The sequence below is a fragment of the Tenrec ecaudatus genome, chromosome 6, assembly GCF_050624435.1.
Source record: "Tenrec ecaudatus isolate mTenEca1 chromosome 6, mTenEca1.hap1, whole genome shotgun sequence".
In the NCBI taxonomy this organism is placed as follows: Eukaryota; Metazoa; Chordata; class Mammalia; order Afrosoricida; family Tenrecidae; genus Tenrec; species Tenrec ecaudatus.
Genome location: NC_134535.1, coordinates 133,845,764 through 133,862,041, shown reverse-complemented (window position 1 = coordinate 133,862,041; position 16,278 = coordinate 133,845,764). Strand labels below are relative to the sequence as shown.

The 16,278-nt window shown below is 51.8% G+C and overlaps 1 protein-coding gene across 1 annotated transcript in view; it reads right to left on the bottom strand.

Moving 5' to 3' along the window:
- The window catches only part of CACNA1C (calcium voltage-gated channel subunit alpha1 C), a 728,086-nt gene extending 712,060 nt beyond the window's left edge, over nt 1-16,026 (bottom strand). Inside the window, exon 1 of the mRNA XM_075552255.1 lies at nt 15,376-16,026. Within this exon, the coding sequence (XP_075408370.1) occupies nt 15,376-15,424 (49 nt within the window). The 5' untranslated portion in view covers nt 15,425-16,026. The remainder of the gene's footprint in view (nt 1-15,375) is intronic.
- Nucleotides 16,027-16,278: the final 252 nt, after the last annotated feature.

Genomic DNA, 16,278 nt, shown 5'->3' with positions numbered 1-16,278 from the left:
TGAGGCCCAAACTACTACAGCTCTCCTTGGTCCCATGTCTGCCGCCATCATCCAGGTCTGCTTCACCCAAAGGCCCCTCTCCTGCATCCCCCAGATCTCCTGTTCCCATCACCCCCTCCCTTCCCTTTCAGGAACAGATGCCAGTCTTGAGAGGCTCGCACCCGCCATGCCTCAGCTCTGTCACCTAACTACACAAAGATCACCCTGAGCCACGCTGAGCGACCCAATGGCAAAGAAGTCATCAACTCCCCTGTTCCGGGTTTCTTCTCCGTTCCCATCTTCCTTCCCCCCGGTCCAGTCCTCATGGATGGTGACGTTCTCGCCTCCCTTGAGCCCTGTGACCTGCAGTCAATAGGGAGGAGGTTCTCCTAACCACTGTCCCTGCCTCCATGCTACCACTTCCTGTCCTCCTGAGGAAAGGGCCCCACCTCCAGCCCTCCCACCACTGCCCTTTGCTCAAGCTCCCCTGAGGACGGTCTTCTAAACGCCACCTTCTTGAAAGGAACGCCAAGTCTTCGTGTGTGCTGGGTACACATCCATTTGCCCCCAAGCCAACCCTCTGCCCGCTCCACCTCAGGAAGTGGTCTGTCTGGATAACATCAAAGGGGGTCCCTTGACCTTTGGTGTTTTGTTGGGAAAATCCCTTTTTCTCCCTCTGAATTATAGCAATGGCCTCAGAACTGTCCCTCCACCTACAGCCTTAGCTCCTGCCTGACAACGACTCCCCTGTAGGCGCAGTGCCCTTGACCACACGGTGCCCTTGACCAAAGACTGTCAACGGCCTCCATACCACCTGGGATGCACTCTTCAGCCTGGTCATGAAGACACTCCACATGGTGTCCCTTTCCTGCCACTCAAACCTCCTCTCCCACTTCCCCCCCTTGTAGAGCCTGTGCTTGGATCCCACTCTTCCTTTAAAATCCCACAGACATGCTTTCTGTCGTACTTTCTTGACTGTACCTCCCTGCTAAGAATGCCCACCTCCTACATGTGACCTCCTCCCTGGGGGACGGACAACAGAAAAGGGGGTGAAGGGAGACGTCGGACAGTGTAAGATAGGACAAAATAATAATAATTTATAAATTAACAAGGGTTCATGAGGGAAGGGTAGCAGGGAGGGAGGGGAAAAAAATCAAAAGCTGATACCAAGGACTCAAGCAGAAAGCAAATGTTTTGACAATGATGATGGCAACAAATGTACACACGTGCTTGACACAATGGATGGATGTATGGATTGTGGTAAGAATTGTACAAGCTCCCAAGAAAAAAAAATTTTTTTAATTCCCACCTCCTCTAAGCCACCTCTGGCCACCCTTCAAGGTTCACTCATGTCACCACCTTGATATCCGCTTCGCCCACTGACTCCATCAGACTCTACCGCTTTCCTTCTTTACGCCGTGGGGCTCTTGGTCTTTGCGTCTCCGTGGCATCGAGCATTCGCTGCCCTTGACTACAGCTGCAGAGGTGGGCTGGTCTGCCTATGTTGGGGGGCAGCTTGCCTATTAGCATGGACCCTCTTTAAAAGGGATTCACAGGCTGTAACCTTTTAGGTCCCTTTGAATATAAAAGCCCTGCCGGCAAACGGTCTTACAAGTAGCAGGTGTTCAGTGAATTTGGGGTAATGATTAACCATCCCAAATCAGGAGGGGGTGTGTGGAGAAGAACCTGAGATTGTTTTTATCACAACTGGCAGGAAATAACGCGTTTTAAGGACATTTCACAGTCAATTTATCCTATGGGGGCAGGGGGCGTAGCTTCCATACCTCCTGGTCTTTCAGACAACTGGGCATAGGTCAAAAATGTTTGCCTCTTAAATAACTGGAAAGCAGTGGCATGAGACCCTAGCTGCCGCAGAGCCAGTACGAGACAAGAGTGACTGTAATTCGCTCAGATGTAGAGCTTCCATCAGGAGGTCTCGGCAGCCCGACTTGGCAACAGAAGCATCGACCTTGGGGAAACGCTGTGCGTGGATACAAAGATCGCGAAGGCATCCGACACCATCATGTGTGAACAGCATGTGGGGAAAGGGATCTTTGGCCTTCTCGAGAATGTTTAAGAAACGGATTTTGGAGACCATTAAAGGATGTATGGCAGAAAAGATACTCTGACAAAAAGATGGCAAGGACCGGTCCCTGAGATGAAGAACCCAGAAGACAAACTCTAGAAGATGCCCATGAACTTACTAAACCAAAGCACGCAGCCTTGCTGAAAACCGGAAAAAAAAAACACGTAAGAAAACTACTGCTAATGCCACGACGGGTCTGGGTACTAGGCAAGACACACCTGCAAGCAGGATCTGGGCAGAACCCACATGAGAAGAATTGATCAGAAGTTGGTTTAAATCCGGGTGCATCCTGCTTTAAAGCGATCAACTTGCTTTTTTCTGCCTTATCAAAATGAACTCTGCTGTAAGCAAGAAATGCACACACATTTCTGTGCGCGCGCTGAACCTACCAGGGGCCTGGGTACTGGACCAACAGATCCACGGCTCCCAAAGACAGGTGAAGCTCCCCAGGCTTTGAGCTTCTGGAGCCACAACAGAAGCCAGACAGCGGGATCCGATGGCTAAGAGTCGGATAAAGAGTGAGCGCGGGACCAGAAGCCAGAGATGAGAATGCCAGCCCATTCTGTCACCCAGCAAGCTATCCCACTTCCGTGGGGTTTGGGTAAGGAGTCAACACAATTTCACATGAGTTCACCAAGGGTACAGCCTAACACAGAATACACAAACACCAAAAAAAAAAAAAGTCAGTGTTTGCCTCCCCTAAGCTGGTAAATGGTCCGGATGCTCTCGGCTTTGGAGGAGACAAGAATAGTAAAACTTGTCCCCTGACTTCATAAGATTTTTTGAAGGTGACTTGAAAATGGAAGATGTGAAAATGATTTCAAAGGTATTACAGAACAATCAAAATATAAGATGGTGTTGTTGTTTTTAGGCAGATCAAAAAAAATAGCCATACCGATTTGGGAAAGAGGCTTCCAGGCGCATTTCATTTGTCCCCCCACCCACATACTCAATGTTCTGTTGCCCCTTGCTTGCTCTCTCCTTCCCGTCTGTAATCTATCCTTTGTCTCCTTCCTCTTTGGATGGCTCTCTCCACCTCCTGATTTTCTTCTCAGTTCGCTCCTCCTTGGCCTGCAATGCAGGGAGCAAGCAGGAGCCCTGGGACACTGCCCCAAAGACCGGCTCCAGGCTGGGAGAGGCCCTCTGATCAACAGCCTTGCTTTGGGACAGGGCGGCTGAAGTCCTTCGTCCACGTGAACCAACCACATGTCAAAGAGCAGCAATTCTCTTCCCAGAGCCCAAATGATGATCAAACCAAACATTCTGTCCACAGGCGGGGGTGCGACTGGAAAAGACTGACAAGCAGGCAGAGAGAAAGAGACAGACAGACTAAATAGCTCTGTCTTGCCAAACGCCCATTTCCTGTCAAGTTACAAAATTCGGTGGACATGGAGGTGAAAGCTAAACTGCCTCGAGAGACCTTTTTTTTTAAATAAACGTTTCACTAGGGACTCATACAACTCTTATCACAATCCACACATACATCAATTGTGTAAAGCACATCTGTACATTCTTTGCCCTCATCATTTTTCAAAGCATCTGCTCTCTTAAGCCCTTTGCATCAGGTCCTCTTTTTTTTCCCCTCCCTCCCCGCTCCCCCTCCCTCATGAGCCCTTGATAATTTATAAATTATAAATTATTATTTTGTCATATCTTGCCCTGTCCGGCGTCTCCCTTTTCTGTGGTCCGTCCCCCAGGGAGGAGGTTACATGTGGATCCTTGTCATCGGTTCCCTCTTTCCAACCCACTCTCCCTCTACCCTCTCAGTATCGCCACTCACACCCCTGGTCCTGAAGGGATCATCCACCCCGGATTCCCTGTGCCTCCAGCTCCTATCTGTACCAGTGTCCATCCTCTGCTCTGTCCAGACTAGTGGAGGCCATCTCAATTCACTGCTCATCAAAAGACAGCTAGCAATTGTTCAACACTCAGTTAAAGTCAAATCTCTCTTATTGGCACTGGGAACCTAGAGAAAACACTAGACTTTCCCTACTAACACAGCAAGATTCCCTAGTGCTATATCCTCATTCGAACTTGGGGAGTCACACCAGGAAGTGAGTTTTTCAAGGTCTCTTCACCCATCAGTAGGTCTGACATACAGCCTACGATTGATTCAGATAATCCGTTTGAGCAACTGAGAGAAACCACTTGATCCCACCTAAAAAATGACACCTAGATTCCCAATTAATCTCATGCGCTTCGTTTAACTCCATCACTGAGAACATAGATTGTCACTAATTATCTAGGTCTGACATGCATGATGCACACTGCCAATTGGCTACCCACATGGGCTAGCTCCCAATCAAAGGGTCATCATTGCTGTCAATAATGTCAGGGGCTAGAAGAAGGAGGGGGTAAAGAGTGATTACCAATGGGTCTAGCTCCTCTTTTGAAGGTGACAAAATGTTCTGGAGTCCAATAATGGTCAAGAACACTCTGTTCTAACAATCCGCCATTCTGTGATGCTCACCTTCCTGACACGATCGCTGAAGACAAAGTGGGTTCATAAGCAAATGTGGTGAAGAAAGCTGATGGTGCCCGGCTATCAAAAGATATAGCATCTGGGGTCTTAAAGGCTCAAAGATAAACAAGCGGCCATCTATCTGAGAAGCAGCAAAGCTCACATGGAAAAAGAACACCAGCCTGTATGATCATGGGGTGCCAATGGGATCAGATATCAGGCATCTAAGACCCAGAATAAAACCATACCCAAGGTGAATGAGGGGAGGGGTATGGAGTGGAGACCCAATGCCCATCTGTAGACAATTAGACATCCCCTCACAGAGGGGTCACAGGAAGAGACGAGTCAGTCAGGGTGCAATATAGCACCAATGAACCACACAATTTTCCTCTATCTTTTTGGTGCTTCCTTCCCCCAACCATCATGACTTCAATTCTACCAATTCAAACCGGATTAGACCAGAGCATACACACTGCTACAGATAAGAGCTCGAAACACAAGGAATCCAGGATAGATAAACCCCTCAGGGCCAACAATGAAAGCAGAGATACCAGAATTGGGGGAGGGTGAGGGGAGAAAGGAGGAATCGATCACAAGGCTCACACTAGAACCCCCTCCCAGGGGGACCAATAACAAAAAAGTGGGTGAGGGACAATGTAGGACAATGTAAGATATGGGAAAAAATCATCTGTAACTCATCAAGGAGGGAGGGCGGGAGGGAGGGGGAAGAAATGGGGAGTTGTTATTAGGGAATCAAGTGGGAAGAAAATGATGATGGCGGCATATGTGCAAATGTGCTTGACACATTGGAGGAATATATGGATTGTGATCAGAGACGTAAGAGCCCCCAATAAAAGTATTTAGTAAAGAATAACAACGGGGATGGTTGCAGGGCTTGCTAAGTATACCAAACACCACTGGAATGGACACTCTGAAAGGATGGCTCTTATGTTGGATAAATGAAATCTCAAGCAAGCTATCGTTTGAAAATAAAGAAATTATGCACGAGGCCCAAGAAGCTCAGCTTGCAAGGATGGTCTCCAGATGCCATGGGAATCTTCTTCAGAGAAACGGAGGGTCTGCGTTCCCAGAGGGCACTGCTGAGAAGACCACATGAACCTGAGCACAGAAAGCTAGGCCAGGCCACGAAGTGGCCACCTCAAAGACAAAATGTCCTGGACCAGGGCCTTGGGGAAAGTCTACAGAAGGCTATGAAGAACAGAAAGGGACCGGGAAGAAACGAACAGCACGCGAATGGTCTCATGAAGACAGGCTGGGCCAAGGGTCCAGTACACACGAGGACCAGCTAGTCACTCCACATGACCAGCAGAAGCAAGATACTGCCACAACGCAAATCTAAACCCAACACAAATCTAAACACGCTTCCGCGTCAAGGTAGATTCTCTACGATAGATGGATGATGGGTTCTTCTTCCTCCTCTTTCCCATGAGTAGAAAAACATGTAGGACAAATGCTGGGAAGCTCCCCCCACCTTGGGAAGTTCCATCCATCCAAGCTATCTGGATGATGGATGTCCTTTGTCACTTTACATCCGAACCCTGGTCCTCAGTGTCCTCATCGGAAAAGTAGTCTTCATACAGGTCTCAGAGGGCGGGTGTAAGGATTAAGTTGTGTTAAGTTGTGTTAAACAAGAAACAGTGAGAACACTCCTGAGTGACGGAGAGTGAAGGAAACGGAGGACAGAGGGACTGCACAGCATGGTGAACACAGTTCATGTACACAGGACGAACGCTGACCTGGGAAACGTTTGGTGGCACCAGGCGTTCAATAAACGGTGGTTAGTCCTACCCCACTCTAAAAATATAAAGAGGCATGGGTGACATTTCCATGTGGCTTATTTTAGAAGATAAACATTAACATGTAACTGGCTGCACAGATCATGAGTCCAGAGGCTGGGCGGAAATGAGTTGGGGTTCAAATAAATGCAAATGTTTCCCAGCCCACTTTCCGAGGAGGAGATTATTTTTACTCAGAGAAAGGAAAGGTTACTCTTACCCACTTCCAATGTGAAATAAAGCCTGTTCCTGGTCTGATACATGCTTCAAAGGAGTGATATGGGAGTGCTCCCTCTCTCTGTCTACGAACGTTGGCATTTTTACTGTCAACGGAAATCAGTTTATTTTTTCCCAAAGCCGTTGTTAGTTTTTGAAGCACCATTCTATTTTCCCTACAGCCTGTCTTTCTGTTTTGGAGAACTGTGTCCATGTTTGGGTGATCCATGACAGATAGGGCAGAGAGCATGTGTTTACCCAGGGGGGTGTCCTTCTTGCTCTCAATGGCTCTATTTCCAGATATTCGGCCCCATCAAAGGATTTTTCGCCACTTTGGCTTCAGACTTGAGACTGAAAGCGGAAGTCATGTCCTGTGACGGTGGGGTAGCGGCAGCATGGTAGTGGACAGCTGCCAGGCATAAGGAGACCCTTCAGCCCCAGCTCCTGACCTTCTGGTGGAAACACCACAGTCCAAATGGCCCCACAGTCCTGAGCTTCTACTGGCCGCAGGTTGCTTGACAGTTGTTAAGAAAACCACTGGATTCTTCTAGGAGTCAAGAGATCAGCTCTATCTTCATCGATTGCTCAAGCCTTCACTGGTTACTCCGGCTACAAGTCAGGCCAGGTAGACTCAGTTTCGCTGGGCTTGACATACGCATCTTTGAGCGTTTATTTTTGTTTGTTTGTTTTTTTAATATTGTCAGGCATCCAGCAACACCTGAGAAGCTGTCTGAAGTGCTTTGAAATGGTATTGAGATTGGCGCTCCCTCTCTGATGAAGAGAGGGAATTCTACCTGTGTACACTGGTTCACAGTCATTCTCCCGTTGAGCTTCTCAGCTGCCTGGGGAGTTGCTAGACGAAGGATTATGACGCGCTGTACACACCCGACTCAAGATGAGACTGGATTCCTTTAAAACCCTCAGAAAAAAAGAAGACCAAGGGGAAGATCTGGCCCCTAGTCAGGCCTCTCACTACAGCATTATTTACTTTTACTCCTTTTACTTTTGCCAGCTCACATCTTTCAAGGGTTCAGCCAGATATGCAGCTGGATTATTTTGGAAGAAGGAAACACACAGAGACATAGATACGTAAATGCCTGAGCGTGACGCAATGGCGACAGTCAATAGAACTTAATTGAATAATCAAGTTAGCAGTTCTGCCCACAGGCAATCCAGGGAAGAACACTCATGGACTGTCTGGATTGGGGCTTGCTTCTCCAAAGGGCAGGAGACGAGATGGTCTTTCTTTCCCTGGTAGCGAGGTTCCAGCAGGTTCATGGTTCAACACCAAGTATCGCCGAGAGTATTAAAAAGCAACCCGTTGGCAAACTGGCTGCTTGAATATTTCATGAAACTATGGCAACACAGCGTTCCAGGGTGGAGGCCTCCTCCCTGCATCTCCAAGGCCACCTCTCTAAGCACCGGTTAGGCTCTTGTCACGGTCTTAAAGCTAAACCGAGTCCGCCGCACGGATCCCAGGTTGTCCGAGACAATGTAAAAGGGTAGGAACCAAGTCAGGGCTCGATGGACGCTCAGGGCTCCGAGGATGCTGGAAATGGCAGAGCCTGGTCCTAGGTGAGTTCGCTTTCAGCGCTGAATCTAAACTGCCACTCCTTATTTAAATGTCTCCCAGGCATTCGTGGGGGGTGGGGGGTGTCCTAGGAGACCAGCCCTGCTTTGTTAGCAAGGCTTCCTGAGAGTCTGTCTTTTCCTGGCCTCAATCCATCCTTTCCTGGCCGGCTGCAACCAAAATGTCCCCCTAGAGTCATCTGAGCCCCCGTATCCTGGCCGATGGCAACGCCAGCCAGTCCACGGAGAGCTCCCTCACCACTCGCCAAGGGCCATTCTACATCATGGGCCAACCTCTCTCCTCCGCCCCACAGCAGGCGCAGGGCTGAACCAAACCTGTTTGGGGCAGAGGAAGCAACCAATTGAAAACGGCTGGGAGACGGAAGCCAGGGCCATTTGGGAACAAAAAGTACTCTGAATTAGGTAGGGGCTCCTTGTGTACATGCCAAGCTTTTACTGTGTAGTCTAAAAAGAAACATTATCTTTGAAACTTTTCAATGAAGATACCTCAGTGCACACTCAATTTCTAAATCGAGCATCTCAGACATGATTGTAAAGCAGTACAAAGATAGGGGTCGGGGTGGGAAGAGGGAGTGGTGGTGAAAGAGGAGGAGTATGGAGAGGTTAAAAGGTTAGGAAGTAAAATGTGAACAGAAACAATGCCGCTCTCTTAGGGAACTTAACATACCCAAACGTGCTCAGACGTAGCAGGAGGACACAGCGCCCGGGCTGTAGGCCCTGTTCCAGTTACATCCCTGTCTGAGCGGCCTCCTAGGAACCTCAGCAGGAAACATGGAGTTTGTCCGTAAGGATCCTCTCCCCCTACACTGTTCTAATCCCACAGTTAATTCTAGATGAACCATTACTTTTCTTCCTCCTCTGTTTGACAACATTCCTTCAAAATGCATGAGTCCAGAACCTCTCTCTCTCTCTCTCTCTCTGTCACTCTTTCTTTCTCTCTTACACACGGTGAGAAAAGGAGCTGGGCAGCCAGTACAACTTGGGAGAATCAGTTTAAAGTACTTGCATGGTTTGGGAGGGAGGGGGGCTTTTGGTTTGGGTTTCTGGCCACTTAACCCTCCCTTGGTTCACCCACTAGTCAATGCTAGCAGCTAGATTCATTCCTTTACTTCCCTTGGTCTATGGGGAAGTGAAGTACTCTTAACCTTCATTTACTTACTCCTGAACTCCAAGCCAAATGGTTCTCCTCCGACTCCCTTAAGGCCCCATTTAAATTTCACTCCACTCCACAAGTAGCAGCAGAGTATCCCCATGACCCAAAACCTTGCTCCCCAAAGCAACACACACACACACACACACACCCTCTGCCATTCAGTAGGGCCTCTTCCTGTTCCCCTGGCCTCTGCAAGCCTGGAGATTCGAAGCTCCCAGCTATTTCACAACTCTGCTTCTCTGTGAGATCATCCTGGACTCCCAGGCTACCATCTGCGATCCCACCCACACAGCACACACAGTTAGAACGGAGGCATCCACCTCCGAGGGAGACTTGAGAGGGTCCCAGGGTGCCCGGGAACCCCACCCATTCTCTGCAGGGGAAAGCGGGCAGCTTGAGACTTGCTCCAGGCCCCATTTTTCCTTAAGCAGCCGCTGCGCAAGTGCCCGGGAACTGTGGAAGGGAAGAAGCTATGTAGCTCGGCTGGTGCGGTCCAGCTTCCTGGACCCGGGGGTTGGTAGAGCCTGCAGATCCGCAGCCCACCTAGAAGATGCAATTGTTTCTGCCTTCTTTTTCTGCAGCGGGCTTGGTGGAAGCCTGCACACTGGCTTTGAAAAAGCACTAAAAAGCATTCCGTGTTCCCAGAGGGGCCCTGTCACTTTCACTTGCTTTATTTGGTATCTAATCTAGAGGTGCGTATAAACAGGTGTTTACTAAATCATTTTAATAATGACAGCCATGGCTTGGAGTGTTGTTGAATTCTCAGAAGGCTTAGCACGTATGTTGCTAAATATTTACCACTTGATATTTTGCAAAAGAAATTCCCCATTATTTTTTTTTTTTTTTGGTAGTATCAATCTTCAGCTCTCCACAACAGTGCCCAGAATTAGCTTAGGGGACTGTGAGGACAGAATGTAGAAACAGACTACATGACTGTGCTTATTCTGGCGATTAGTCTTGCTAAGTCTCCAGGTGTTTCGCAGTCTAGCCGTTCTCTTGAGTTTAAACTGGAAAAGCAAACCGTCTCGTGAGTTTGAATGCTGGGCACCGAGCGAGCAGGCTGGCGATGAGGATGCTGGCTGGCTGGTAAGCACTGCTAACAACAGTCCTGTTGGACAGAGAATGACTGTAAAAGGAAGCGCTGCTAGCCACTCACTCCTTCTTCACGGGGTGGCAACGCTTTCTCAGTCTCACCCAACGGGCCCCAACACCCAAGAAAGCCAAGCAAAGAAAGGGCTCAAAAAGAAAAGGCCCGGACTTGGGAAACATCACTAGACGTTAGAATGAATCTCTTCCTTTCTCACCCAGGTCTTGGGGAGCTACTCTGCCGTTACCCAGCAGGAGAGGGAGCCAGACTCACAACAGAAATCAGCTGCGAAGTGTACCCACAGTTGGTTTTGTGGGGTTCCCCACCCCCTCCAAGTAAGTTTAGAAACTTCCTTCTTGCCTTTGAGCTGGCAAAGTCTCTAGCCCCATCGGTTGATATTTCCAAATCCAAGGTCCAGGCCACCTCATGCTCCACTGGACTTGGGAGCCATTGGCTCCTCTCTGGTTACTAAGGCAACCATGGCCAATTGGGAAGAAAACTCTGGCGTGTGTTTTCATTACCAGAGGGTGGAAGGGGGCCCCCGGGAACCGGGGTCCCTCGGTCATGCTGCAGGAATGCAGGGAATACACCGGCCTTCACGGGGCAGGGTGGACTTAGGCAAGGGAAAGCAATCAGGAAGTCCCTTCCAAGGAGGGTTTTGAGTCGGCTCATTCACGTCAACAAAGCAAAATCAGAGCCGAGCTCCACTGTTTCAGATGTGAGTGAAGTGAACCATTGCTAACCCGCCCCTCTCAGGAGCTGGATGCAGGAAACGAGCCGATCGCCAGGACCGCAGAAAGCCATGCACAAAGAAGTGGTGTCGGCCACCATCTTTACGTGGGGGGCTGTTGTTTCCAACTCTGCTGGTCAAGAGATCTGGTTGCTATGCAACACGCACACAGCCCTAGTTTTTTTTTAAGAAGGAGATTACGTTTCTACCATTTGTCCTGGTCTAGTTACAACTCCAGTTCACCCACACTTTACAAATTCGGGTCTGTTCCAGCTGCGCTTGATTGGCCGTGACTGAACTGGGAAGAACCAGATGGAAGCCCTGTTTCCAGCCCTCCAAACATCATTCCTCACCACACCAACCCTGAGAGTCCCTTCCCACCTCCTAAGCCCTGTAGCACCATCTTCTGGAAGAGGCAGCAGTCACATCCACTCTGGGTCTAGCCAGGTCTGCATTCATTCGTTCATGCATGCATGCATGCATTCAGTAACGTATCTGGCCCCTAAAGAAGCCAGTATGTGGCCTAGGAAGCAGAAATACAAAATCAACAGGGCTATGACATTGCCAATCAGTATGCTCCGTGCACCGCCTAGCGATCTTCTTCACAGAAGAACCACCTCAGGCGATTTACAGTCCAAGAGAAAAAAATGAACTTAGTCCTAAGTAGTCACAAGGCCTCCGAGAGATGATACTAGGAGGTTAATGACTAACCATTTCATTTGTAAAACATTACACCTGTAGCATCTACCTGGAGAGAACAATTCTGCATTGAGATTATGAGGTAGACATGCCCGAACAGTCTTCGGGGACTACACTACCAACACTCCTCTCGGTAACGCTCCAGGTCCCCGAAGTACGTTAGGCTCTTGTGTAATCTATTTAAAATAGCTTTCCCTTATTCGGTGGGAGTGTGTGCGTCCGTGCGTGTGCGCACGCGCTTGCACGCACACACACAATTAAATACTGTTAACATGTGCTCTATGGATGTCATGAATAATTGATTTTTTAAGTCTATCCCATTCTGTAGTATTCTGAAGCATCAGAAAGTACGTGAACAATACTATGAACAATAATATGAGCCTCAATAGACCCTTTCCTCCCGTTTCCTCCATGCAGCATCCAGAGATTGTCCCGCTGGCTTCCACCAACACAAGTGAAGGTGCAAGCAACGTTGCTCTCTAACCATTTGTAAATAAGGTCAGCTGTGATCATTATCATGACTGTATTCTGATGATTACTGTTCCGCTATATTGCTAAGTTGCTGAAAGGAAAGCAGAGTGTAGCTTCCACTCCCAGAACGCATGTTCTGCCATCTCGCTCGTCTCCAGCAGATGAGGGGCATTCTGAGGCTGTGTTTGTTAAATGGCGGACTACCGAAAAGCTCATTTGCTAACTGAGGCCTACAATGGGAAATTGGCCCGGCAAAGTCGGAGCTGGCATGAGACTAGAGCAGAGGGTACCAGAGGTGAGACAAGGCCTGCGAAGACCACCGCAGCCTGAAGCCCAGAGTCCTTCAGTGCACCTGCAGACTACTCTAGAGCACTGACCACCGCTCTGCATGCCCAAGTCTCCATACACACACACACACACACACACACACACACACACACACACACACACACACAGACAGCTACAGGCCTTCAAGCCCATCAGGAAAAAAAAGAGTATGCAGAGCCCCCAGGTACTGGCAACTTCTTTGGGTTTCCACTCTTTGGTCCGTCACCATTATTGATCTGAGGTGATCATTTGACTCCCTAACCCCTCAATTATGAGCCATCACCCCTTCAGTTATTAAGCCACAGAAACCTCTTCCTTGTAAATACTCATACTCCCCCTAGGTCTGCCCTCCCCACCTCCTTAGCTCCCCTCCCCCAAAGGGGGGCCAGGGCAATGCCAAGGAGGCAAGGAAGGGGGTATGGGAAATGGAGAGGGGGCCGGGGAAGCTGGTGCTCTTTCCTCGGAGAGCTGAGTCTAGGAATGGAGGCAAACTTGCTCAGAGAATTATGTAACCACTGCAGCTGGGAGGGAGAGGCTGGAATTGGGGTGGCCACGGCGTCTGGTGGCAGAGCCCTTGTGCACCACTCCCTGGCTCCCTTTCCCTCCATCTTTCTCACAAACCTCCCAGGGGCTGGCGCTCTCCTTTTCAGGGTCTGCAGCCAACTGCCAGAGGGCCAGGGGTGGAGGCACAAAGGGGGTTAAAAGGATCACGGAAAGGGGCTCTGTGTAAGTGCTGGAGACCTCGCAAACCTGAAGATGGTCAGGAAGTGACTGGTGATGACACTGGCCACCGTGCATCGCCATGGGTCGCAGCCGCTGCTGTAAGGACTAAGAGGGTGAAGCTTGCCGTTTCTGAGAAGCTAGCGGGAGTCAGGCAGACCACTCTTCAAAACCTCACCCATGCTTCCAAGTCCCTCATTCGCTCCTTCCTTCCTAATCCATCTCCATCTCCTCACTACTCCATCAGCTGGGAAAGAAACAGGGTAGGGAACCGGTGAGGGATGGGAGAGCAGGGATGGAAGCTGCCCTGGTGACCCCAAAGTCCTGGCTCCCCCTAGAACCCATGACCCTGAACAAAATTCTTTCTGCTTAAGCAGGCCAAAAAATCTGCTGGTAGGTTCCACCCAACGCTGGGAAAGCAGAGGGGAGGAAGGGCCCTGTATTCCGTTTCCAGGTGGAGGAAGGCAGGGCAGAAGGCTAGAAGCTCAGTCACCCCTGTGCTGGAGATGGAGATGGGGCAAGAGGATGGAGGAGGTTCCTTGAAAGGGGAAGAGAGGCAGAGAAACAACCCCTCCCACCAGTCAGGTCTTCACCAGGGGCCCCCCTGCAAGGGCCCCACGAAGTAACAGCGACCAGCCCTGGATGACAGGTATTCAATGAAAGAAGCTGAAGAGAGAGTGTAAACATTGGGGGGCTTGGAAAGAGGGATAAAAGAGATGGGAGGCTACACCCAAAGAGACACAAGCCTGAGAGAAGAATGAAAGCAGAGCTTTCAAGGTGCTTGGGCAAGACCACCCAGCACACACACACCACCACCACCATTACCTTCCCTGTTGAGGACTGCCCCAAATTATTAACTGGTTGATCTGACGTTGAACTGAGAGGGAGAGGGAGAGGGAGAGGGAGAGGGAGAGGAGAGAGAGAGAGAGAGAGAGAGAGAGAGAGAGAGAGAGAGAGAGAGAGAGAGAGAGAGAGAGAGAGAGAGAGAGAGAGAGAGAGAGAGAGAGAGAGAGAGAGAAAGTTTCCAGGAAGTGGGGAGTTAACGGAAGGCTTTCACCGTTACAGGTGGAGCCGGTGACACTTGCTGCCTCCGATGGAGACGCTAGGCAAACACCGGGCGGGCGTTATAGTGGAGAGCCGCGTGAGCTCTTCAAGCCCTTGTGTGATTTCCCGAAAACACAGAAAAAGCCAAGGCCACACAACGCCTGAATCCTAGCCGCCAGCATCCTCAGGTGCTAGCCCACATGTGGGCGTAATCCGCACACACGGGGCGTGGGCGCTTCTGGGGTCAATGGCAGCAGAGAGGTGGGTGGGCGTAGGTGAGCCGGGGTGGGAGTGGGGGTGGGGGCGGTGGAGAAAGACAAATTGGGAAGGAGGGAGAAACACTCAATCACATCTGCATCCCCCGCCCCCACCCGCCACCTGGAGCTCGCTGCCCCAGCCGAGGGGCGCCAGCCACAGCGGACGCAGGCAGCGGGGGGCGGGCGGGGGGCGCAGGGCGGCCTAGTGCGAGGTGCGCGCGCTGCCAGCCGCGCCTCGGGAGAGGCCAGGGACCCCTGGCCCGCGGCCGCCAACCTGCGGGGGTGGGGGGGTGGGAATGGGGACCGCAGCTTGGCAGCGCCCGCGCCCCTTCCCCCAGGCCCGGCTCGCCGGGCAGTTCGGCTTTCCAGGCAAACGCGAGAAAGCGAGGAGCAGGCAGGCACTTGGGGAACTTTTCCCCCCTCGCCTGGAATTTCATAGGAAACACATGCTCGGGAGAAGCCCGGAATGGGGAGGGGGAGGGGCGGGAATTTTCCGACCCGGCTCGCTGGACGGGGCTGGCCACGGGGTCCCAGCCGGGCTCTCGGCCGCTCGGACCCCGGCGCCCGAGCCGCCCGGCGCCCCCGGCAAACGCAGCCCCGGGCAACTCCGCAGGGAGCCGCTCCAGGGCCCCGGGGAGCGCGGCGGGAGGGCAGGGACTGCGCCCGGCGGCGAGCGCGGGGGTGAGGGTGGGGAGGGCTGGGAGACCGGGCTGGAGCTGCCCCCCTCCCCCGGCGAAGGCGGCGAGGGTCCAGCCTTACCTTGGTGGTTTTCTTCTGGAATGTACATCCTCGTGTTTTCATTGACCATGGACCAAAAATTGTTCCCCAAAGGAGGCGAGGCCAAAGAGAGGAGGAAATGTGAAAACACCCCCACCCCACCCCCAAGCGGAGCAGGCTGAATCCCTCCTCCGAGGCCGGCGGCTGTCGTGCAAGATTCAGGGAAGCCGTGGATCCGCAGGATTGCTTCTTCCTTCTGACGATTACCTGATTCCCATTAGCGCATCAAACACCAGAAACTGATCCTGGCCACTACTGCCTCCTCTCGTGAAATTATCATGCATCCTCGGTACATCCGGGCCCCTTCCAAGAATTTAGCACCGCACCTCTGGCGGCCACACCATTTGGAAAAATAAATCGAGAGAGAAGAGGCTGAAAAGAGGGGAGATGGAGAGCGAGGGTCCCCAAGACGCGGGAGGCCGAGGGTGGGGGGACTCTCCCGGGCCAGCAGGGAGCTCAAGCGTCTCTGCCCCTCGCCCCTTCTCGGCGAAGCCTCCCCGAGGTCCCTTCTTGGCGTCTTTCTGCTGGAAAGGTCCACCAACTCCTGCCGGCGAGGAGGACTGGAAGAGCCGCCGCCGCCGCCGCCGCGCCGAGCGCCGTTCTGGCAGGGAGCTGTTTCTGCAGAGGCAGCGAGAGGGAGACACCGGCGCGCGCGAGCGCCGCGCTCACTCCCCCCGGCCCGGCCCCGCCGCGCCCGCCCCTGCCCGCCCCTGCCCGCCCGGCGCGCGGCGGCAGACGCGCTGAACGCTTCCAGATGTGGCCGCGGCGGCGGCGCGCAGGCAGCCGGGCGCAAGGCGCAGGGCGCACGGCGGTGGCCGCGGCGCTGGGCCCCGCGCGGACTTGAGCCCGAAGTTGAGCACCCGCCCGGCGCCGTCGGCGGCGCCC